The sequence below is a fragment of the Bos taurus genome, chromosome 3 (assembly GCF_002263795.3).
Source record: "Bos taurus isolate L1 Dominette 01449 registration number 42190680 breed Hereford chromosome 3, ARS-UCD2.0, whole genome shotgun sequence".
Lineage (NCBI taxonomy): Eukaryota > Metazoa > Chordata > Mammalia > Artiodactyla > Bovidae > Bos > Bos taurus.
Genome location: NC_037330.1, coordinates 15342370 through 15365972, shown reverse-complemented (window position 1 = coordinate 15365972; position 23603 = coordinate 15342370). Strand labels below are relative to the sequence as shown.

The 23603-nt window shown below is 52.4% G+C and overlaps 2 protein-coding genes across 3 annotated transcripts; one reads left to right on the top strand and one right to left on the bottom strand.

Annotated features, from left to right (window-relative positions):
- The first annotated feature begins 2147 nt into the window (after positions 1 to 2147).
- Positions 2148 to 11112, top strand: HCN3 (hyperpolarization activated cyclic nucleotide gated potassium channel 3). The gene is made up of 8 exons (NM_001192278.2): positions 2148 to 2431; positions 5624 to 6053; positions 6979 to 7140; positions 7544 to 7762; positions 8133 to 8279; positions 8710 to 8950; positions 9781 to 9945; positions 10409 to 11112. Exons 1-8 carry the CDS (start codon positions 2148 to 2150, stop codon positions 11110 to 11112), a joined length of 2352 nt encoding a protein of 783 aa, NP_001179207.2.
- An 818-nt stretch (positions 11113 to 11930) lies between these two features.
- On the bottom strand, positions 11931 to 21170 carry PKLR (pyruvate kinase L/R). 2 transcript variants are annotated; one of them, NM_001076176.1, is given in 12 exon segments: positions 11931 to 13185; positions 14047 to 14228; positions 14953 to 15119; positions 15213 to 15365; positions 15667 to 15817; positions 15939 to 16209; positions 16531 to 16717; positions 16867 to 16998; positions 17096 to 17187; positions 19888 to 19999; positions 20703 to 20885; positions 21074 to 21170. In NM_001076176.1, coding segments are annotated over 11 exon segments (1581 nt in total). In that variant the 5' UTR covers positions 20730 to 20885; positions 21074 to 21170; the 3' UTR covers positions 11931 to 13078.
- Positions 21171 to 23603: the final 2433 nt, after the last annotated feature.

The window sequence follows — 23603 nt, the reverse complement described above, 5'->3', positions numbered from 1 at the left end:
AAGGAGATCAGCCCTGGGTGTTCTTGGGAAGGAATGATGCTAAAGCTGAAACTCCAGTACTTTGGCCACCTCATGCAAAGAGTTGACTCACTGGAAAAGACTCTGATGCTGGGAAGGATTGGGGGCAGGAGAAGAAGGGGACGACAGAGGATGAGATGGCTGGATGGCATCACCGACTCGATGGACATGAGTTTGAGTGAACTCTGGGAATTGGTGATGGACAGGGAGGCCTGGCGTGCTGCGATTCATGGGGTCGCAAAGAGTTGGACACAACTGAGCTACTGAACTGAACTGAACTGAAGGGAAATGAAAAAAATAACCCGAGGATAACTATATTCAAGTAAAGAAATATCAGAGGGGGGCCAGGATGGAAGATAATCAGATGGAGCTTACATCAGTTGGCCAGAAATAGTTTAGAAAAAGTTCCTAAAATAGATGAGGAAGGATAATAAAGAGGTGAGGAGGAAGTGTAGTTCACTTCCTCTTCCATGAACACTTTCCCTTATTCATTCAACAACCATTTACCAAGTGTCCACTTTGTGTTCAGCATTGTGTCAGGTGTAAGGCTCCTGTTCTTCAGAGCTCCATAATCTAATGGAAGAGAAAGACCTGTTCCATAAAATAATGGCAGCCTTGTGACAAGAGCTGTTATGAACAGTGGTGCCCTGGTCACTGTAGGGAAGCTGTAGACTAGACCCTAGCTTGAGAAAAAAGAGTTATAAATGTGTGCCTAGGTTTCCTAGAGGAGATGACATCTGAACCAACTGTTGAAAAGTGAATTGGAGAAGACCAGGCAGAGAAAATACAAAGGTCTAGAGACAAAGCAAAACGAAGCATTTAAACAGAATTGGAGTCCTGGCTTTCAAGAGAGGAACTATCAGAAGAGAGGTTGTTAAAACTAGTCTAGATTTTACAGGGCCTTGTATGTCATTCTAAGGAGTTTAACTGTAATCCCACAGAAGATGGGGAAGTTTGAAGGACATTAAGCAAGTAATAAAGCTACATTTGGATTTAGGAAGGTAACTCTGGCAGACTGGAAAACTAATTGCCGTGAGAAGTTTAGAGACCCCTTAAGAGGCATCTGAAATAATCTAGGTGAACAAATTCTGAGCGCTTGAAATAAGGCAGTGACAATAAGAAGTGGAGATAAGGGGAAGAATTTGAGATATTTAAGAACTTTTAGGGAATTCCCTGCCAATCCAGTGGTTAGGACTCTGCACCTTCACTGCCAAAGGCCCAGGTTCAATCGCTGGTCAGGGAATCAAGATCCTGCAAGCTGCCCAGCACGCGCCCCGCCCCCCAAAAGAGAATTTACAGCCCTTTCCATCCCATAGCGCTGTAATTTACCTGTCCTGTCTGCAAGCATAGACGAGCGCTGGCTTTATGGACAGGACTTTGTGTTCATCCTTGTGTTCATCCTCAGCGTCCACTCAGTGACTGGCGGAGTTGCTCTTGGTGAGGGCTGGCAGATAAGTTTGGAAATTAAATACTAGAGGGAGCAATATGAAGAAGTCAGAGGAAAGGAGTATGCCTAGGAGAGTGTTGCGAGGGAAAAAAGTGAAATGCAGGAAGTCCTTAAGGCAGAGTGGATAAGAGGAAGCTCAAAAGCCATTCCCCATCTCTTCCACTGGTTCCCAATTCCTCGTCCTCGCAAGCCTCACGAGCTACAGCCAGCGTCCGGTTTTCCCGCCAGTTGCGGACGGCTCCGCCTCCCTGACGCTCAGTGGATAAAAGCCCTTCAGCCCTAGACTACGCCCTCTCTGTTGGCTCTGCAGCGTTTCCCCTCCTCTTCCTATACTTGGAGGACGGCCCACATTGGCTAAGCCACGCCTACTTCAGTGTTCCTCAGGTTACGGACTATATTGGTCCCGCCTCTTTCCGAGAAGGCTCTCGGTCGACCCCGCCTCCGCCCGCCCTGCCAAGCCTCCGCTCGGCTGTCGCCAGGGGGCGCAGCGCGACCCGCCCGCCGCCCTCGGAGGAGTCTGTCGCACACACCCCCTCCGCCCGGCGCTCTGGCAGTTCCCAGCCGACTACGCCTCCGCTCCGAGCCCGCCCGGCTGCTCCCGCTCCGACTCCGGGAGGGGTCGGGAGGTCTCGAATGGCCGCAGCAGGGTATAGGAGGCCAAACGTGTAAGCTGACGGGCGTCATGGAGGCGGAGCAGCGGCCAACGACTGGGGCCAACGACGGGGCGACCCCTGGGCTGGAGGCTGCGCCTCCTGCTGCCCCGGCGTCTACAACCACAGCCTCGGGTCCGGTCCCGGGGTCCAGGCCCGGGCCCGAGCCCAAGAGGAGGCAGCTCGGGACCCTGCTCCAGCCCACGGTCAACAAGTTCTCCCTTCGCGTGTTCGGCAGCCACAAAGCAGTGGAAATCGAGCAGGAGCGGGTCAAGTCAGCGGGGGCCTGGATCATCCACCCGTACAGCGACTTCCGGTACTGGGGGTCCGGCAGGGTGGGCAGGGGACACAGCTCCCACCCCCAAGGCCGCGACACAGGAGCCGGGCCCGCCCCACCCTCCACGGACACTTCATTTCCGGCCCAGGGGTCCCCTGGTGGGCCGACAGAGTCACTTCCCCCAACCTAATTCTTGGGTAAAGGATCCCCAGCCGGAGGGTCTCGGTGACTTTTCAGGCTAGGGGCACTGGAAGAGACCTGGAAGCGGACACCAGAGACCTGGGTTTCCCATTTAAAAAACCCGACACCCCGCCTGGACCAAGGGGAATATTGGAATTAGGGACTGCTGTCTCCTCCAGTTCTGCTTGCTGGGGATCTGGGAAATTTTGTCATGTTCCGAAACTCAGGGTCAGTCTAAAGGAGAAACCGAGCTGTCCCCACTGTCCTCATTTCTACCCCCAGTACCAGCCTAGTTCAGCAGGGCAGGCTACCAAAAAAAAATAGGGATGCCAGGGGAGAAAGGGAGTGTCCAGACAGCAGCTCTGATCGCTGTCCCTGGTGCTGAAGACGGGATTCGGCGGGTTAGGGCCTGGACTCAGAGTGATTTGAGGCAGCAACAGAGGGGCAAGTCCACTGCCCATGTGACCACCGCCCAGGTGACTACCAGAGAGAAGGGATGAAGAGTGGGGGTGGGGCCATTCCGTAGTCCCCATCAGGCTGTACCTCTACATCAAGGTCGCTAGGGGAGGAGAGCAACCCTGTCCTTGGAGGAAATGAAGGACAGCTTTTAGATGAGGCAAGGATATATGCAAAGCACCTATCCTGGGGAGCTAAATGAGCAGAGAGGATGAGGTGTGAATCAGGAGCCTGGAAACACCATTGGAAACCTAGACGTCATTTTAATCCACAGACATACACACTCCCTTAATGTTCTTTTTTCTCTCATTGTTCCTTTCACTCCCCTCTTTTTTACTGTCTCAATATCACCCTACTAGTGCACCTTTTCTAGTCTGCTGTGCATCTCCCTCCTCCCCCCTCCGTTTCACCCTCAAATGTATCCCCATAAACCATGTATCCCCGTTATTATTGTGCTTCTTCTCCATCCTCTCTTCTGTATCACCCGCCAGGCTTGTGACTGCCTGTGAGTCAGGCTGTGAAGATGCTCTATGGCAAGGCAAACCCTCTTTCCCTCTCCTCTCCCAGCTTACAGTACAGGATTTCTCCAGTGGCCAGGAAAGAGAAGAAGAGGAGATCCAGGGCTTGCTGTTGATTGAAATCACACAGGGCTTCCTGGAGGCCTGGACTTGGGGACCACCAAGCTTCATTCAGGGGCTGAAAGGATTGGTTTTTTTTTCAGGCAGAGTCAGAAGGGGCTGGGTCCTCGGTTGATGCTGCAACTAGGTGTGTCCTGAAATTGAAACCCCCATATCTAATTGGGACCTTCAGACTGTCCAATGATCTTCTTTGAATGACCTCTTCTTTTCACAGCTTCCACACAGCAGTATGGCTCTCCCCTGACCATGTCCTTGCCTGGGTGCAACCAAAGTCTCAGTGGGCATGGGGAGGTTAGGGGAGGAAAGGAGTGCAGAGCTTCAGGCTTTGCTGTCTCAGGATCTGCTGTGGAGCTTCTCTGTATGTGCAGCCCTGCCGAAGTGCTCTGAAGAGGGGAGGGATACATCTGAAAAGCTAGTTCAAACAGGAGGCAGGACAGACCATCCCCATCTGGGAAACAGATCCCAGCAGAAAAACAGGAACCATGAGTCCAACTGTGTTGGGAAGGAGGGTTGGGGTTGGGAAAGCTAGGGAAGATTTTCAGTCCTAAACTAGGAACGGGCAGAGAGCTGGAGATGGGTAAAGCAGCAGTCTCTTCAGAAATCTTGGGATAAAGAGTAAGTGAGTCATAACACCAACTAGTCTTGTACAACACTGTCACATCCATCCACATCCATATCAGTGCATATTTTTTAATAGCCCTGTGAGATCAGCAAAAGATATTTATCTTTTTTAACTTAAAAAATATTTAATAATAGTGACATAGATTATATACATATAATGAGGACATTACATATATATATTATATTAAAAAATATATATGTGCATATTAGGGGTATATTTAGTAGGCATATATATTAATATATACAGTAGAGATATAGTAAATAGATAAGGCTGCTACTGCTAAGTCACTTCAGTCGTGTCCGACTCTGTGCGACCCCATAGACGGCAGCCCACCAGGCTCTCCCATCCCTGGGATTCTCCAGGCAAGAACACTGGAGTGGGTCGCCATTTCCTTCTCCAATGCGTGAAAGTGAAAAGTGAAAGGGAAGTCGCTCAGTCATGTCCGACTCAGCAACCCCATGGACTGCAGCCTACCAGGCTCCACCATCCATGGGATTTTCCAGGCAAGAGTACTAGAGTGGGGTGCTATTGCCTTCTCCAAAATAGATAAGGCAGATATATATAAATAGTATAGTGTATACCAGGATGTATATGTGTGTGTGTGTGTGTGTGTGTGTGTGTACACACACACACATATTTGAAGGAGTAACTGTAAAACAAGCTCATATGTAACAATTGTCTAGGTCGAGAGAGACTACACTGGGGATACCCAGCAGGCTCCGTGCTGCTCTCACATTCCTTTTCCACAACCACTATTCTAAGTTTTGTGGTACTTATTTCCTAACTGTTCTTTACAGTTTTACTACTTCTCTGTGAATCCCTAAATAATGCAGTTGAGTTTGATCAATTTTTGAACTTTTTGTGTGTGGAGTCCTACAGTGTGTATCCTTTGGTTTCTTGACATTAAATCTGTGAGATTCATTCCTACTGTGGAATGTAGGCTGCAGTTGGGTGACTTCACAGTCGTATAATATTCCAGGGCATCAGTGTATTTATCTACTGTGTTTATCTTATTTACATTTTTCTACTGATGGATATTTGGATTATTTCCAGATTTAATGCTGTTATACCTATATATATCTCCTGGAATCTTTCCCTTGAATGTGTATATACCTAGGAATAGAATTGCCAAGTTGCAGGGAATGCAAATGTTTGACTTTACTAGATAATTCCAAACTATTTTTCCAAATGGTGGTCCCAGTTTACACTCCCATTAGCTGTAAATGGTCACCCCGTTGTTCTGTATCCTTGTCCACTTTTGGCTGAGACTATCTGCCCTTAGTTTAGTGGCTGACTCTCATTGTGGTCTTACTTCCCATCCCACCCCTACCTTAGGTTTTACTGGGACCTGATCATGCTCCTGCTGATGGTGGGGAACCTCATTGTGCTACCCGTGGGCATCACCTTCTTCAAGGAAGAGAACTCTCCACCTTGGATTGTCTTCAACGTCCTCTCTGACACTTTCTTCCTGATGGATCTGGTGCTCAACTTCCGCACAGGCATTGTGGTAGAGGAGGGTGCTGAGATCCTGCTGGCACCGCGGGCCATCCGCACACGCTACCTGCGCACCTGGTTCCTGGTTGACCTCATCTCCTCTATTCCTGTGGATTACATCTTTCTGGTGGTGGAGCTGGAGCCACGACTGGATGCTGAGGTCTACAAAACAGCGCGGGCCCTGCGCATCGTGCGTTTCACCAAGATTCTCAGCCTGCTGCGGCTGCTCCGCCTCTCCCGCCTCATCCGCTACATACACCAGTGGGAGGAGGTGGGGTGGGGAGGTGGGCAGGGGGGGCTTGCAGACTCCTCCAGACAGCGATATGAGTGGGGCTCCTGGCAACTTTTTGGGGTGGGGCAGATGAGTGGGGCTTCCGAGGGAGGGGTGTCTCCAGTGTTGGTGGGGGAGAAACAGGGACAGAATGAATGTTCAGGGGATTGGATTCACAGGATGCAAGGATGGTGGTGCAGGAGAATGGAGCATAGTTGCTGGACAAACACTGAAGGGTTAGTTAGACTCCAGGAGGAAGGTATAGAAGAGGAGCTAATAATTGTAGAGCGTGGGGAAGGCTGGAGTTTCAGCTTCAGGACAACAGCAGAGTTTAGTGGTTCAGAGTGTGAACTCTGCAGTCTCATTGCTTGTGGTCAGATCCCAATTTTACTATTTACTATATGAGGCCTGGTTTCCTTGTCTATAAAATGAAAATGTTAAATATATTTACATATGATAAGATTATAAGGGCTAAAGGAGTTAATACCTGTAAAGCACCTAGTGCAGTGCCTGGCACAGTAAGTTCTCAGTAGATTACCTATTATTATTATTATTGGAAGGGAAGAGAGCTTCTGGCACTGATCCTTATACATGCCCTGGGGCTGTTACACTGTGAATTGCCCTCTCTCCCCTTTCCCAGGCTATGCTTGGGCAGCTTGTGCAGCAGACCTTTTTGAGTTTCTACTGTGGCACTTGCTGTGATTTGGGGCACATGATTTGCATCAGTTTTCCTATCTATGAGATGAGAGTAGTAATACAACCTCCTTTGTATTAGCTATATATGCTGTTTTATAGCCACAGTCTTAACATTCACAGAGGCTAGGGCCAGAGAGAAATTTGAAGAGAGAATCTGCAAGGCCAGGCATGGAAAAGTCTTGGCAGGGAGAGGTTCCTGTCCACAACAGCCCCTCCTCGGACTCCTCAGATCTTTCACATGACCTATGACCTGGCCAGTGCTGTGGTTCGCATCTTCAACCTCATCGGAATGATGCTGCTGCTGTGTCACTGGGATGGCTGTCTGCAGTTCCTGGTCCCCATGCTGCAAGACTTCCCTCCTGACTGCTGGGTCTCCATCAGCCACATGGTGGTGAGAACTCCCCACCGCTCAGCCTCTCCTGGGCCTTCCAAGGGCTCTTCTCCCTGAGCAGGAGGGGTAAACACAGGGGCCAAGTGGGAGATGGTGGAGAGATGACCATGAGAGGACAGAAGTGAGGAGGTGGGGAGGTGAGAGGAAAGAGGCCCAGAAGAAGTACTTGTATTGGAGGGGGGAGCATATGGGGAAGGAAACCTAGGGAGAAACTGCAGCTCCCATGCTATAAAAGAGGCCCCTTCTGCCTCAGGGCCCCCTAGAACCAAACCTCAGTGCCTCCCTTGGCAGGCAAGTTGAAGTAGAAGGCGGCAGACAGAAGGACTGAAAGAGAAAGTGGGAAGCGGGAGAATGAGGTTTTGAGGGGTCTGTGCCGAGCTCTGCAATACACTCTGCCCCCCAGAACCACTCATGGGGCCGCCAGTATTCCCACGCCCTGTTCAAGGCCATGAGCCACATGCTCTGCATTGGCTACGGGCAGCAGGCACCTGTAGGCATGCCCGACGTCTGGCTCACCATGCTCAGCATGATCGTGGGTGCCACGTGCTACGCCATGTTCATCGGTCATGCCACCGCCCTCATCCAGTCCCTGGACTCCTCCCGGCGTCAGTACCAGGAGAAGGTCAGCAGGGGCAGGAAAAGGAAGGGGAGGGGTGCTGGCGGCTGGGGAGCTCCACGTGGAGCCCATTCTGATGCATCCCTGTTGGCTCTCTGTGTCCTGCCTTGCCCCGTATCCATTTGTCCCGTGTGTACCTTTTCTTTGTACCAATGCACCTGTCCTTGGACTCCTCCACGTCTGGGTTTTCCTGTGACTGTGCCGTGTCCTCCCTGTATCCACCCTTACTCATATATCCTTTTGTCTCCATGTTTCTACCCTCTGGCTGTGGCCCATGGCTGTGACCTTCCTCCACAACCCTCCCCCCACCACACTGTTCTGGCTCCACTTCTGTCTCTGTGTTTTCTTGCCTGCTGGCCATCGGCTGGCTCTCCAGTACAAGCAGGTGGAGCAGTACATGTCCTTCCACAAGTTGCCAGCTGATACACGGCAACGCATCCATGAGTACTATGAGCACCGCTACCAGGGCAAGATGTTCGATGAGGAAAGCATCCTAGGCGAGCTGAGCGAACCACTTCGGGAGGTGGGACTGGGCGGGGCCCTGGAGGGAGGCTCTTCAACGACCTGGGCTTCAGGGACGACCTCTAGGGTGGGGACTATTAGTCAGCTGGGGCCCCTACAGCCTGTGGGGCCTGCAGAGGGCCCCATGGGAGTTCAGGCCTTTGGAGCACTTTTAGGAGTTAAGGTCTTCCTTGATGATCTTTCAGGGGTGAAGTATACATGAGGAGGGGCTGCAGGAATCTCTGTTGGGGTGGGGTGGGGTGTGGTCCTGCAAGGGCTCATGGGAAAGCTCTGAGGGCAGGAGCTTAGAGATGATCCCAGGCCGACTGAAGCATCCGCATCCTTTGGCAGATCATGACCCCAGGGGTGGGGCTTCTGGAGACAGAGGAGCTTGATGGGGGCACCTCGGGGCAGGGGGCACAGCCTGCCTGACAGGCCCCTCCCCTGCCCAGGAGATCATTAACTTCACCTGCCGGGGCCTGGTGGCCCACATGCCGCTGTTTGCCCATGCTGATCCCAGCTTCGTCACGGCCGTGCTCACCAAGCTACGCTTTGAGGTCTTCCAGCCGGGGGACCTCGTGGTGCGTGAGGGCTCCGTGGGCAGGAAGATGTACTTCATCCAGCATGGGCTGCTCAGTGTGCTGGCACGTGGCGCCCGGGACACCCGCCTCACTGACGGATCCTACTTTGGGGGTCAGCAGGCCTCAGGGTGGGTGGGTGGGGGTTCTGGAGCAGAGAAAGGAGGGCAGCTGCTCCCATGGGTCTGGGTCTTCACCTGGCTGTGCTCCAGGACCACAGAGTTCCAGCCCCTCCCCAGGCCTATTCAATTAGAATCTCTGGGTCTGGGGTTTAGAGTTCTGTAATTCTAAAGGCTTCTTAAGAGATTCTAGTGCATGGTCAGGTTGAAAATCCCTGGGCCCGTGAGATCCAGGGATCCCACAAGATGAGGGAAAGGTAGGAATATAGCAGTGCTATCCCAGGGGCTGGAGCTTTGTGGCTCCCTGGGGGAATGACTTGGTGGGGGAATCGGGGACCTAGCCTGTGGCAGTTCCACAGTTCTCCTTGATGCTGCCCAAAAGGGTCTGAGACTCATAATCTCTCAGTCCCCAAATCACCCACCACCTTCCAGCATCCCCACTGTGTTGCCCTTTGCCCTTTGGCACTGTTTTTCTCCTTCTGGGTTGCCTTGGTGTTCTTTCAAAGGGGAGGGAAGAGAGGGCACTGCCCTAGGCCTACCCCTTGGGCTAAAGCCATGGAGGTGGGGTGAGAATTACAGTGAAGTGGAATAACTAGGAGTGCAGCAAGACCTGCCTGTTTATCAGCTTTAATTTGGACAGAGGCAGGACAGTAATTATGCGGGAGAGTGGGGGTGCTTGGAGCACTCAGGGCCTCTGGATGGGTGGGGAGTCATAAGTTGCTCCCATCTGGGGAGGAGCCTGAGGAATCTGGGTCAGCTGCTGCAGGCCCAGTAAGAGGGAGTTCTGCAGACAGTGATCCTGAAGGCCTCCTCCCAACTTTGTCAGAGATCTGCCTGCTGACTCGGGGCCGACGCACAGCCAGCGTGCGTGCGGACACCTACTGCCGCCTGTACTCACTCAGCGTGGACCATTTCAACGCCGTGCTCGAGGAGTTCCCTATGATGCGCCGGGCCTTCGAGACAGTGGCCATGGATCGGCTGCGCCGTATCGGTGAGGTCCAGGCTGCGCCCTCACCCTTGTCCATGGCAAGGAGTCCCCAGGATCCCAGGGCCCAGGCTCCAATGCCTTGGCACACCCCAGGGGACCCGAGTCCCAGCAGATGCCCCCCAGTAGGGCTCTCAACACACTGGCTCACTGTCCCTATAACTCAGCATCTCTGAACCCTGGAGATATCGCTCCAAGTTTCCATGCATTGAACCCTCCTTGCTTGAGTAGCAGTCCCTGATGCTCACCATCTCTGATACATACTCTCATCCCCTAACCCTCTTCCTTCAACCCTCATCTCCCAATCTCCATCTCCCAACTCCATCTCCACACACTTGATCCCCATCCCCTACCTTCACCCTGCCCGTGTCCCTTGACTCCATCTTGTTACCCTCATTCTTTTGATATCCAACCTTCATCTTGAATTCCTATCCTATCCTTAACTCCTTCCCCCTGGGATAATTTCTAGGTAAGAAGAATTCCATACTGCAGCGGAAGCGCTCTGAGCCAAGTCCGAGCAGCAGCGGGGGCGTCATGGAGCAGCACTTGGTTCAACACGACAGGGATATGGCCCGGGGTGTTCGGGGCCTGGCGCCCAGCACAGGCGCTCAGCTCAGTGGAAAGCCGGTGCTGTGGGAGCCACTAGTGCACGCACCCCTGCAAGCAGCCGCCGTGACCTCCAATGTGGCCATTGCCTTGACGCACCAGCGGGGCCCTCTTCCCCTCTCGCCCGACTCTCCAGTCACCCTCCTTGCTCGCTCTGCTCGAAGATCAGCTGGAGCAGGCTCCCCAGCGTCCCCCCTGGTGCCTGTCCGAGCTGGCCCTCTAGCCCGGGGGCCTTGGGCATCCACTTCCCGCCTGCCGGCCCCGCCCGCCCGAACCCTCCATGCCAGCCTATCCCGGGCTGGGCGCTCACAGGTGTCACTGCTGGGGCCTCCCCCAGGAGGGGGTGGACGGCGACTAGGACCTCGGGGCCGCCCGCTCTCAGCCTCCCAACCTTCTCTGCCTCAGAGGGCAGCGGGTGATGGCTCTCCTGGGCGTAAGGGCTCAGGAAGTGAACGCCTGCCCCCTTCAGGGCTCCTGACCAAGCCTCCAGGGACAGCCCAGCTCCCCAGGCTGCCAGTGCCTGAGCCAGCTACTCCCCGGGGCCCCCAGCTGTCTGCCAACATGTGAAACCTTTAGGTAAGCCCTTGGGTGCAGTAGCATACGCCTGAGGGCAGACACCTCTTGGGGACACTGAGGGGACCTGAAACACTGCCCTATGGGACTATCTCCCCTTAGTACCAAGAAGATGGTCTCTGTCCTCAGCTCAGGCACCCTGTAGCCTGACACCCATCCTAATCCATGCACCCATTCATCAAAGGTTCTTAGCGCCTACCATGTTCAAGGCACTGCGCCAGGCGCTGTATGTCTCCACTGCCAAGTAGAAGCGACTCCGAGTCCTCTGATGAGGGTTTTCCCCTAGCCATGGTCCTGCCAGGTGCAGGCCCAAGCCCATGCGCCCACCTTACTAAGCACAAGTACTTGCCATCACCGTACTGCCAAGTAACTAGATGTCTCTGTTTTCCTGTCCATGACCTTTCAGGTTCTGCCTGGCATGGTTAATCTTCCTGTCCGGCTAGCATAGCTGGGCACTGCCAACTACCCGTGCCCTCATTGATGTCAACAAATGTCTCAGGCCCCTGGTGTGGGCACCCAGCTTTACTGCCATGCCTGGACCCTCCCTGTCTATATCCCGAGGGGGAACACACCTCCTACCGAGTTCCTTGTGCTTTCTGTCTCTGTGGTAGAACTACCTTTTTGTAAACTAGGAGGCTTCTCCTTCCTGTGCCCTTGTCCGGGTGATGGCCCCCTTGAAGCTATGGGATTGCTGACACCCCCTTATTTAGTGTGCCAGTCTAGATCCCCCCAGGTAGGGGGCAAGTGGCTGAATCCCTAGATGGGATTTTTTTCTTTCCTCCCTCCCTTATTTATTCATTTAATAATTTATTCATTCATTTGCTAATTTTATTTATTATCAACTCACTTTATCCATTTACCCATTCCTTTATCCATCCCTGCCCTCCCCTCCTACTAGGGAAGCAGGAACAGACAGGGCCCTCCATCCCAGCTCTTGTGGTCCTTGTGCAACTCCCATCAGCAGCAATACTTGAACACTCTCCCTATCTAGGTAGGACCAGGAAGGGCCATCTGAGATGGGGAGAAGGACTGTTCTTATTTTTAGTTCTTTTTCATTCCTGTTGAGTTTGCTGTTGGTGCAGGAGCAAGGGGAGGGACTGAGGTATCCAAGCCTAGGGAAGGGCAGGCTAGCCAGTACCTCTGCCTTCTCAGGGACAAGAGAATCCTGTAGCCCACCCCTCTGTCCCCACGTCTACTCTCCAGCATCAAAGAATGTGGGGCCAGGACCCTAACGCTCCTTTTCTCCTAGGCGGGGAGTTCTGGGGTTCTGCGTGTATGGGAGAAGTTTTATATGGCTTCCAAACATCTGGGTTTAAAAAGAAAATAGAGACACTTGTTTTGCCTCCTGGTTTGTGTGTGGGAACAAAGTGGGCATTTCAGGGCGCAGGAGGAGGCCAGAACACCTGACCCAGTAAAGCATGGGATGGGTGTGAGAGCAAATGGGGAGTGGCCTGCAAGCCTCGAACTGGTGAGACACTAACGAGGTGTGCCCGCCTGGCTCCGGTGCTCCCCGGCTTCCATCTCTCCTAGCTTCCAGTCACAATGAAGAAAAAGGTGACACTGTCCTTGGGAGATGATTTTTAAGATGAGATTTTGTGGAAACTGTGGCCATGATTACCATGCTTCCCTCCCCTCCACCCTCAGCTATGGGAAACCTGGGGGAATAGAATTAATAGTTGAGCTGGGATTAAAGGCTCAGAGCATCTTAGGGACCAGTTGAGAGCATTAGATACAGGGAATGTACCATTGGTGCTGTTGGATGGCCATTGCTTAATTGGATACAGACTATTCAGGCCTGCATGAAATAGAGAAAGGGAGGGAGTGCCCTGGAAGGAAACTGGATGGCAGATGTGGCCTGGGGTAGGGAGGATTGGGAGAGAAAAGACTTAGATGTGGGGCTGCAGGAGGGAGTGGGGAGGGGCAGGTCCAGGGCTGGTTTGGTCAGAGAAGGAGGGGCACCTCAGGTTACGCTCAGCACCCGCATGATGTTGGTATGGCCAGAGCCTGGTTGCCAGCCTGTCACCACAATCACCAGGTCCCCAGAACTGAGGAAGCCACAGAGCTTTCCTGGAGGGGAGGAAGGAGAGAAGATGATAATCAGCCACTGAGGGACCCAGGCCAGCCCTGTAAAGAGAACCAGCCACCACCCTTCACCGCCTTCTTCAAGGGCACCCATAAGGAAGGAGGGGCCCGAGGCAAACTGTACAGTGCGCCCCCGGGGGCACTGCAGGGAGTGTGACCACTGTAGGAGGTGTGAGCTGCAGCTGTGCCCATGGGGTGCCATGGAGCATGTTGCTGAGTAGCAAGTCTATCCACCTGCATGGCTGTGCAGACGGAAAGAGGGAGAGTATGAGCATGTGCTGTGCTCAGTCACTCAGTCTTGTCAACCTCTTTGAGACCCCTAGGGACTGTAGCCTGCCAGGCCCCTCTGTCCATGGGGATTCTCCAGGCAAGAATACTAGAGTGGGTTGCCATTTCCTCCTCTAGGGGATTTTCCCAACCCAGACATCAAACCCAGGTCTCCCGCATTGCAGGCAGATTCTTTACCAGCTGAGCTACCAGGGAAGCCCAGGGTATGAGCATAGCAACTGTCAATTCGATTTCAGTTGCAGCTGCAGGACCCTGGGTCCCTCTTTCTCCTCTCATCTCTTGCTCCTTGTGTCATGCCCAGCTCCAGCCATCTGGTGGAGGCAGCAGCTGTGTCAACCACTTAGGGATGGCCCTGGTCCCTGCCCTTGCTCCCTCTGCCCTCTCTCAGCATGTTCCCCCCACGCTTGGAGACTCAAGTATCTCAGTCTTAGTGAATCTCACAGAGAAAACCTGGGACCAGAGGAGAGAAGCAAGACCCCTTGGGGGAGTGTAGGAAGTGGGGTTGGCGGACTCAGGATACAAATCCAGGGGAGGGTGGGAGGGAGCTAGGGGTCTCACCATTGTCGATGCCAAATTGGACCCGACGGTCCACATCATCGGCCCAGATGTCCTCTGGAGGTTCACGGTAGAGCACAGGGAAGACTCCTCGGCACAGGTGGGCCTGGCGGGCAGCCTGAGCAGAGCGGGTGACGGCAATGACTGTTGCCCGAGGTCGGTACCGGGACAGAAGCTGGGCTGAGCTGAAGGAGGCAGACAGGGTCAGCCCAGAATATTGGAAGAGTGTTGGGTTCGGGTTCCAGGTGCCACCAGTAAGCTGTGTGACCCTAGGTAAGTCATCATAATTTTTCTGGGCCTTAGTTTTCTCACCCATAAAGTGGGTGTAAGAATACCTGCCTTTCTGACCACATGGGGAAACTGTGAGATGACTAAAAAAAATCTATCAAATGAGATAATAAGGAGAAACCTCTTTGAAAAACAGAAAACCCTTCTGGGAATGCATCTTTATATAGTATTTAACTTAAAAAATGTTTCTTGTTAATCCTCATAATCCCATGAGCAAGTGGAGGAGGATTATAGAACCTGGGTGACCTACCCAAGATGTCATAGCTAAGTTTCAGAGCAAAGATTTGAATTCAGACCTTCTGGAGCCTTCTGTAATACCCCAGCATTGCAAGGCTTTGTGGGCTAAATGCAGAGGACCTGTTTCTGAGCCCCGGGAGCCCAGATGGCCTGGAAGTCAGTATACCCAGTGATGCCACCTTGCCCTCCCAACCCCTTGAGGAGATAGGCACAATTCCTGGTGTGCTCCAAGATCTGTCTCTCTAGGCTTCCAGCTCCCATAGCTGCCTCTCTTCTTACCCCAGAAAGATCTCTGATGATGAGACAAAAGTCACGCTTGGGGCCCATCCCAGCCTGCCCTGGACCCAAAGCTCTGTCCTGGTGTGTTCCCAGTGTTCTCCTCACCGGCCAGTTGTGGTCAGCACAATGATGGCACCAGCACAGCACTTGAAGGCAGCCTCCACAGCACCAATAGCGGTGACCTCCGTGGGATCCCGGCTCAGTGGTGCTGCCCGGCGTAGCTCCTCAAAGAGCTGCCGGTGGTACACGGCAGCCTCTGCCTCCCGGGCAATCTGTGGGCACCAGGAGGTCAGGCTGGGCAAGGGTATTGGGATCTGAAGAAGGGTGGTTTTCCAGCCCATTTGCCTTGCATTCTGAGCTCCTACCGCATGCTGCATCTTTACAGCCTCCACAGGAAAGTTGCCTTTGGCAGTCTCCCCTGACAGCATGATGCAGTCTGCCCCATCCAGAACAGCATTGGCCACGTCACTTGTCTCTGCCCGAGTTGGCCGGGGCTTAGTGATCATGCTCTCCAGCATCTGGGGGATATCTTGAGGTCAGAACTGTAGGAGTCATATCTGACTGGGGACCCTGCCCCGACTATGTCTCTGACATCCATGCTCTGAGGGCCCTGAAAACCAGAGTCACACTCACAAACTGTGTGATCCTGGCTGCTCTGTTTCCTCATCTGAAAACGGGGGTCACAGTAAGTCTTCATAGCTTTGTTGTTTGAGGGTCAAACATTGGACAGCAAAACGTGCTAGAGACCTAAGGTGTGTGTATTTACCCTCAGTGTTCCCAGACTCATAGAGGGCCCTGCCCCCAGGGCTCATGGCAGACCTGTGTAGCACAGACAACGGGCTTTCCCGCCAAGTTGCAACGGCCGATCATCATCTTCTGAGCCAGGAAAACCTTCTCAGCCGGGATCTCAATGCCCAGGTCACCCCGTGCCACCATAATACCGTCGCTCACCTCCAGGATTTCATTGAACCTGGGCGGTTGGGGAAGTCAGGGCTGGGAAAGACCCAAGAGAAGCCAGAGAGAGGCAGGCAGGGAAAGAGGAGGGAGATGGGGATACGTAGGGCCTGATGGGAACAAAGACCAAGTCTCACTTCTTTACGCCCTCGTGGTTCTCGATTTTGCTAACGATCTTGATGCCCTGTCCTTCTGGCCCCAGAGCATCCCGGACGGCAGCCACGTCGCTGGCTTTCCGCACGAAAGAGACAAAGACGATGTCCACGCCATGCTCCACCCCGAAGCGCAGGTCCTGGACATCTTGCTCGGACAGCCCGGGCAGGTCCACCTGGGTGCCTGGCAAGTTCACGCCCTTCCGACTGCCCAGGACACCGCCGTTCTCCACTTCGGTCTCTAGCCCTTCTGGACCTGCGGGTATGGAAAGAATCCGCTTAGGTTAGGGGTGAGGGCGGGGGCATAGTCACAGCAGTGCGAACACCGGGCTTGGACCCGCAAGAAAACGGAATGATGTCTTATTTGTTTCTTCATGCTCAGCCTGGGCTCTGCACAGAATGGCACATGGACGTCTGTGGAAGAAACTTCTAACCCGCCAATCCAGCCCCAGCCCAGGGTAGCCCTGGAGTCTGGATGCCAGGGACTCGGGAAGGTGTGGTGGGAGTGAAAGGCGAAGGCGGGACCGAAAGGAAGAGGGCCCACTGCGCAGGACCAGGGCGGGAGGCCCGTCCGCACCGATTTTCTTGACCACTAGGGAGATGAGCCCGTCGTCAATGTAGATGCGGCCCCCCACCGGCATGACTCGGACGATATTGGGGTAGTCCACCCACACGGTGTTCGCGTCCCCGCGGGTCTGGAACTCTGGGTCCACGGTCACCAGCACCCGGGAGCCCTTCACTATCTCCACTTCTGACGCCGGGTCCTAGGGGCGGGGCCAGAGGATCACTGAGTTCGGCCTGCGGAGGTCAGAACTGGCCCCTCCCAATGTTCCGCCCTACGGATAACTTCCTTCAAGCTGCACCGCCCCCTTTGCCGTCCCCAGAACAGGGCGGGTCGCGGGTCCTCTCTCACCCCTTGCAGGATCCCAGTGCGTATCTCTGGTCCCTTGGTGTCCAGGGCGATGGCCACGGGTCGGTAGCTGAGCGGAGAATTTGCAAAGCTCTCCACCGCCTCCCGGATGTTAGCGATGGACTCAGCGTGGTACTGGGGACCAGAACAAAGTGAGGATTTCAGGGGAAGCTGGCCGGGACCTTGGGGCATCCTCTAGCCCCACCCGTCTCCCCGTGGCCCCGCCCTGAACCTCGTGGGAGCCGTGGGAGAAGTTGAGTCTCGCGATGTTCATCCCGGCCTCGATCATCTCCTTGAGACGCTCCACGGAGCGAGATGCCGGCCCTGGAACCAGAGACCCGCCCGATTCAGACAACTTTCTCACCAAACCTGAGTGACAACCGAACCCATCATCACCCTCGGGGCCGCCCCAGGCCGCAGAAGTCCTGTCACCCGACCTTTGTCCCCTGACCCCACCCCGGCACACAGATCAGAGACTACATTCCCCTCTCCAGCTAGGACCTGCCTCCTTGCACTGCAAGGCCCTAGAAGGGTGGGCTCAGCCAGGCCTGAGGCGACAGTGTTGCCTTGCCTTGATGTTCCGTGCTGCAGTGTGGGGGAACTCCAGTGAATGAGAAGGGGATGGGTGCCAAGCTTTAGAGCCTCCTTCCTGTTGGACTGAGGAGAGTTGAGTTCCATTCCTTCCCTGCTAGTAGGACAGCTGAGTAACTGAGACCCAGCTGACCAGCCTCTCCAGTCCCTCCCTAAGCCAGTTCTTCCACTTGTGTACTGGGTCTCCTTCTCACCCAATCAAAAACAGATTCAGCAGTTCCCCCAGTTCTCTATGTCATTGATGTTTTCCTTTTCTGTTAGATCATTCCCATCAGCATGTAAGCCTGGTGTTATTTCATGCAACAACAACAAATTCTCCTAATTTCAGTTCCCCCTCTAGCTACACAGCCCTATTCCTTTGCTCACCGGTGCAGCAAAATTCATGACAAGAGTTATCTCTGTATCCCCTCCCCCCTATTCTCCTTGTACCCACTCTCCATTACATCTGTTCTTGTCAAGGTCACCAACAGCCTCTGTGTTGTTGCTAAATCCAGTGGTTAGTCCTCATCTTAGCTGATCTGCCAACAGTATTTGACACACATCCTTGACATACATTCTTGGCTTGGCCTCCAGGACACCACCCCTGGTTTACTTCTACCTCACTGGCTGCTCCCTTTCAGCCTTAGCTCCCATCAGATGACCATTCCTCTTCTCTCATTTTCCTTTCACCCCCTTGGTAGTCTCAACTAGTCTCATGGCTTTACATACCGTCAGTATGTCAACAACTTCCAAATTTACATCTCCAGTTTAGACCCCTCTCCCAAAACCAGAGTTGTGTATCTGACTGCCTACTCTATACCACCCTTGCATGTCTAATATTTGCAATCAAACAAGCCCCAAACTGAACTGATCTCTCCTCCAAACATTTCCACCACAGTCTCTCCTGCTCAGTTGATAATGGATTCTTCTAGCGCCTCACACCAAAAAACTGCGACTAGTCCTTGACTCCTTTTTCACCCCCACCCCCACCCGATATCCAATCCATCATATCCTGTTGGCACTACCTTCAAAATACATTCAGAATATTGTCCCTTCTCAGCAGCTCCACTTCCACCACCTGGTCTAAACCAGAAATACTGTAGGAGCAGCTTGGGGCTCACCCCCACCCCCAACCTCAATCTACTTTCAATATAGCAGCCAGGGCAGTTCTGTTAAGACCTGAGTAACAGCATGTAACTCCTGCTCAAAACTCTGCAGTGGTTTCAGTTTCACACTACACTTGGAGTGAAACGCAACTCAAATTCTAAAAATGGCCTACTGAACCCTGCACGATCTTCCCCTTCCTCCAACCTCTTCATTTTTGCTGCTCTTCCCCTTGATGGTTTCCAGCCTCCTTGACCTAGGACCTTGGCACTGACTATTGCCTTTGCCTAGAACTCTCTTCTCTCAGACATCTGTCTTTGCTCAGGTCTAATTTTCTCATCAATGGCTACCCTGACTCCCTATTAGGACTGCAACCTCCCTCCTGCCCTTGCATTTTAATACCCCTTACCATGCGTGATTTTTCTTTTTTTTTTCCCCAAAGTACTTATCAGTTTCTAATATACTAAATACTTTCTTTAGTTTTTAAATAACATTGCATTTATTATTGTCGCACCCAGCTAGAGTGTCAGCTCCCCAAGGGTAGGGATCTTTGTCTGTTTTTTCCTTTTTTAATATTTATTTATTTGGTTGTGCTGGGTCTTAGTTGTGGGGTGTGGGTTCTAGTTTCTTGACCAGGGATTGAACCTGGGCTTCCTGCATTGGGAGCATGGAGTTGTAGCCACTGGACCACCAGGGAAGTCTCTTTTTAAAAAGAAAATAATTATTTTTACTTATTTGGCTATGCTGTGCAGGTGGGATCTACTTCCCCAGCTAGGGATAGAACCTGGGCCCTCTGAAGTGGAAGCATGGAATCCTAACCAGAGAAGTCCCTGTCTGTTTATTTCATTTCACTGACCTACTTCCAGGACCCAGTAGCTTATCTACCAAGAACTCAACAAATATTTGCTGGGCTTCTGAAGTTGTCCAGTGGTTAAGAATCTCCCTTGCAATGCAGGGGACACCAGTTTGATTCCTGATCCAGGAAGATCCCACATGTTTCAGGGTAACTAAGCCTGAGCAGCACAACTACCGAGCCTTGTTCTAGAGACTCCAAGCTGCAGATCCGGAGCCCACTTGCCCTAGAGCCCATGCTCTACAAGAGAAGCCACCGCAATGAGGAAGCCTGCACACTACAACCAGAGAGTAGCCCCTGCCCTCAGCAATTAGAGAAAACCCTCTTGCAGCAGTGACCCTGTGCAGCCATAAATAAATAAAAATTTAAAATATGTATTTATTTATTTATCCCTCAATCAAACAAGGAGAAGTGTCAAAGAACACAAAAGATGAGGCAGCATCTTGAGAAAAACACACGAGGCCCTGTGACGCTGCAGGAGGGGTGGGGGTGCTTACCGATGGTGGCGATGATACTGGTACTGCGAGCGACCACAGGCTCAGAGTCGATGTCCAGCAGGCACAGATGTTCCAGGAAGGTGTCTGCCATAGTGGCTGGCAGCTGCTGCCGCTGGAAGAAGGAAATGCCCAGCTCCTGAGTCATCTGGGCTACACTAGCCCGCTGCAGGTACCCCACAGGTCCTGCAGTACAAAGGGGCTGTGTGGGCACCTGCCGCTGGCCCCCATCCTTTCATCTCAGTGTGCTTTCTATTCCTTCCCTCAGTTCTCCAGTTTTTGTTGAGTCTTCTGAGCTGGGCATTATGCATACATTAACTTATTTAGTCACCAGGATGCTAGCAAGCAGGTACTTATATGCTCTGTAATTATTCCCATTTTCTAGGTAAAGAAACAGAGGCTGAGAAAGGTTAGATCAGTTGCCCAAGTTTGTATAGCTTCTAATTAACAGAGATAAGATTCCCATTTAGGTCTGACTAACTCCAGGCTCAAATTCTTGATCACCTAGCTATCTGGTCCCTCACATCCTCAGACTTCTTGCCCTTTAGCTGCTGACTTCTCTCAGCCTCAGCCCCCTTTGATATCTAGTTCACAGTGGCCCTTCATTTCCAGGCTGAGAATCACCCAGTTCCCTTTCCTAAGGTTCCTGTCTTCTTCCCTCCAGCCCCTGACAATTGACTGGCCTCCCACTCCCTCCTTTGAGTTTCCTCAGCCCCTTCAGTGCTCCTCCAGGTCCTGAAGTCTCTGTAGCTTGCCCTAGCCCAGCTCAGAGGAAGAGGAGCCCCAGTGCCAACCACACCGTCCATGCCACTGCACACCTGCCTGTCTCCGGGGATCTGCTCCATACTGTTAACTGTCGGAAGCAGGAGGCCGGCTGGGTGGGGAATCAGCTCTGTATCCTGGTTAAAGTGTCACTGGAAGTCCTGTGCACCAGGGGCCAGAGTCCAGTAGTCATGGGAATGCCCCTTGGCTCCCAGGCTGCAAGCTCCCCTCTGCCTTGCCTATTGGGGTTGGGAGAAGAGGCCCCGACCGGGGTCTATAAATTAACATGGAGGAGACTCTGAACACAGATCCTCCCCAAATACCTCCTAGCCAGCAGCAAATATGGTCTATTTGTTCTCCCACCCACACTTGATTCCTACTTTCATTTCTTCCCTTCTCTTTAATGATATCTGATGCCTCTTCTTACCTCCTGGAGCCCCAGTCAGGATGGACTTCACTACATCCCGTTGGGACTTAGAAATCCATGACCAGAGCCAGCTGGGGAGCATGTTCTTCTGCACTGACAAGCTTCAAAATTCAGAGCTGGAGCCTCCTGGACTGTGGAGAGAGAAGGGGGAGAGGATAACAAAACTGCTGGTCTTATCAAAAGGAGCCAGAAAAAAAGAAAAGGGACACACCCAGTGAGCCACCCCTATCTCCACGCAGAGTCCCTCCCCTGGACCTGCTGGCTCTCTGCCCCTGTCCTCTGGCATTTCTGCCCTTCTCTCATCCATTTTTCCTGATAAATTTTTAATCCATACATTCTGTCTGGTCATCAACCTGAACAGAGATTTTTTTTTTTTGCCAGTAATATGGTCCCTTTGAGGGGTTTCCCTGGTAGCTCAGCTGGTAAAGAATCCACCTGCAATGCGGGAGACCTGGGCTTGATCCCTGGGTTGGAAAGATCCCCTGGAGAAGGAAATGGCTACTCACTCCAGTATTCTGGCCTGGAGAATTCCATGGACCGTATAGGGATCTCGGGATCGAGACTGAGTGACTTTCACTTTCACTATGGTCCCTTTGTACTTTACTGAAGTTAGCCCTAGATGAATCTAGGAAGCAGGGGATCTAGTACAGGGACTGGAGGTTGAAGAAAGGGGATGGGGAACATTTTGATCATGCAATGCGATTCTCTAGAAGGGCTCTGATAGCACCATTGTCATTATCACATTGGCTCCTGTCTACTTCATGACCATTTGCAATATTTATTGAGCACCTACTCTGTGCCAGTTCCTAAGGATGCAGTGGTAAGCAAAACAGAGCCCATGCTCTTCTGTGGAATTTTTAGTATGGAGATGAGACAGACTATAAACAAGTGTTAAGCAAATAAATATGTAACTACATACTTTGTAAGTTTTATGAAGAAATGGATCATGGTGCTGGAACAGAGAAGCCTGTGAGGAGAAGGGGATGCGTTTTAGATGAGGTGGTTGGGGAAAGCTGCTTTGATGTGATCTTATGTTTTTAACAATATTCATTTATTTGGCTATGCCAGGTCTTAGTTGCAGCATGCAGGATCTAGTTCCCTGACCAGAGATCGAACCTGGGCCCCCTGCACTGAGAGCATGGAATCTTAACCACTGGACCACCAGGTAAGTCCCTGAAGTGATCATATTTAAGTTGAGATTTGGAGGAGGAGAAGAACCAGTGGGACAATTTGGCGCAAGGAGTTTTCTATGGGGTTGGAAATAATATATGCCGAGACTCTGAGGAAGGAAAAGCCTGGCACTTTTCACTTTCATGCATTGGAGAAGGAAATGGCAACCCACTCCAGTGTTCTTGCCTGGAGAATCCCAGGGATGGGGGAGCCTAGTGGGCTTCCGTCTATGGGGTCGCACAGAGTTGGACATGACTGAAGCAACTTAGCAGCAGCAGCAGCAGCAGCAGAGAGGGCAAGCTGTGGTGAGTGTAGAGGCGCATGGTCCCTGTGAAACTGGAGACAGAAGCAGGGCCTCGCAGGGCAGTGGTCTCATACAGGAGGGTGGCAGTCAACTGATGCTTGAGAGACCAGACAGTAGGTGAAGGGGGACCAGTGAGGCATTTTAGGGGAAGTCAAGGTGGGAGGACTAGCATAGTGGCAGTGGAGATGAAGAGTGGGAACCAGATCTGAGATGTATGTTGGAGAAGAGCAGACAGAATGGAATGGTGGTGCCAAGTGAGGAGAGACAGTGCAAGGCTTCCAGACCCAAAAGGATGGCACTGAGGGACTCTGGCTTGAGCAGTTAGTTAAGGAAGGGAAGAGAGATTTGCAGGGGAAAACATTCAAGGTCTCTGTTTTAGATAGGAACCCGCCTGCCAATGAAGGAAACATAAGAGACGTGGGTTCGATCCCTGGGTCAGGCAGATCCCCTGGAAGAGGGCATGGCAATGCACTCCAGTCTTCTTGCCTGGAGAATCTCATGGACAGAAGAGCCTGGCCACTATAGTCCATAGCGTCGTAGAGTTGGACGCGACTGAACTGATTTAGGAGGCACACAAGATTGCCATGTCAGTTCATCATTAAAATCAACAGGCAGATCATTGAATCTGTTCACTGAGCACACAGCATGTGCTGGTACAACATGCAAGGCTTTAAACACACCCTCACCTTTTATCATCATGACAACCTAGAAGCAAGGTGGGACAGATAGCCTGGTTTGTTTTATTTTAAGTTAGTTTGGCTGCATGTGGGATCTTATTTCTGCAGCCAGGGATTGAACCCAGGCCCTAGCAGTGAAAGCAGAGTCCTAACCACTGGACTGCCAGGAAATTCCTCTAATAGCCTGTTTTACCGATGAGGGAACTCAGGCTAGCAGGGTGTGTTGGACTTCTTCTGTTGCCACTCCACATCCTTTCTTTAGCCTTTCCACTCTGCTCTGCAGCCAGGAGGCTGAAGGCCTTGTCCCGTAACTTCTATAGGGGTTGGCTGGAGAATGGCACTGACAGATGAGGTAGAAGAGATTAAGTCTGGGCGTGTC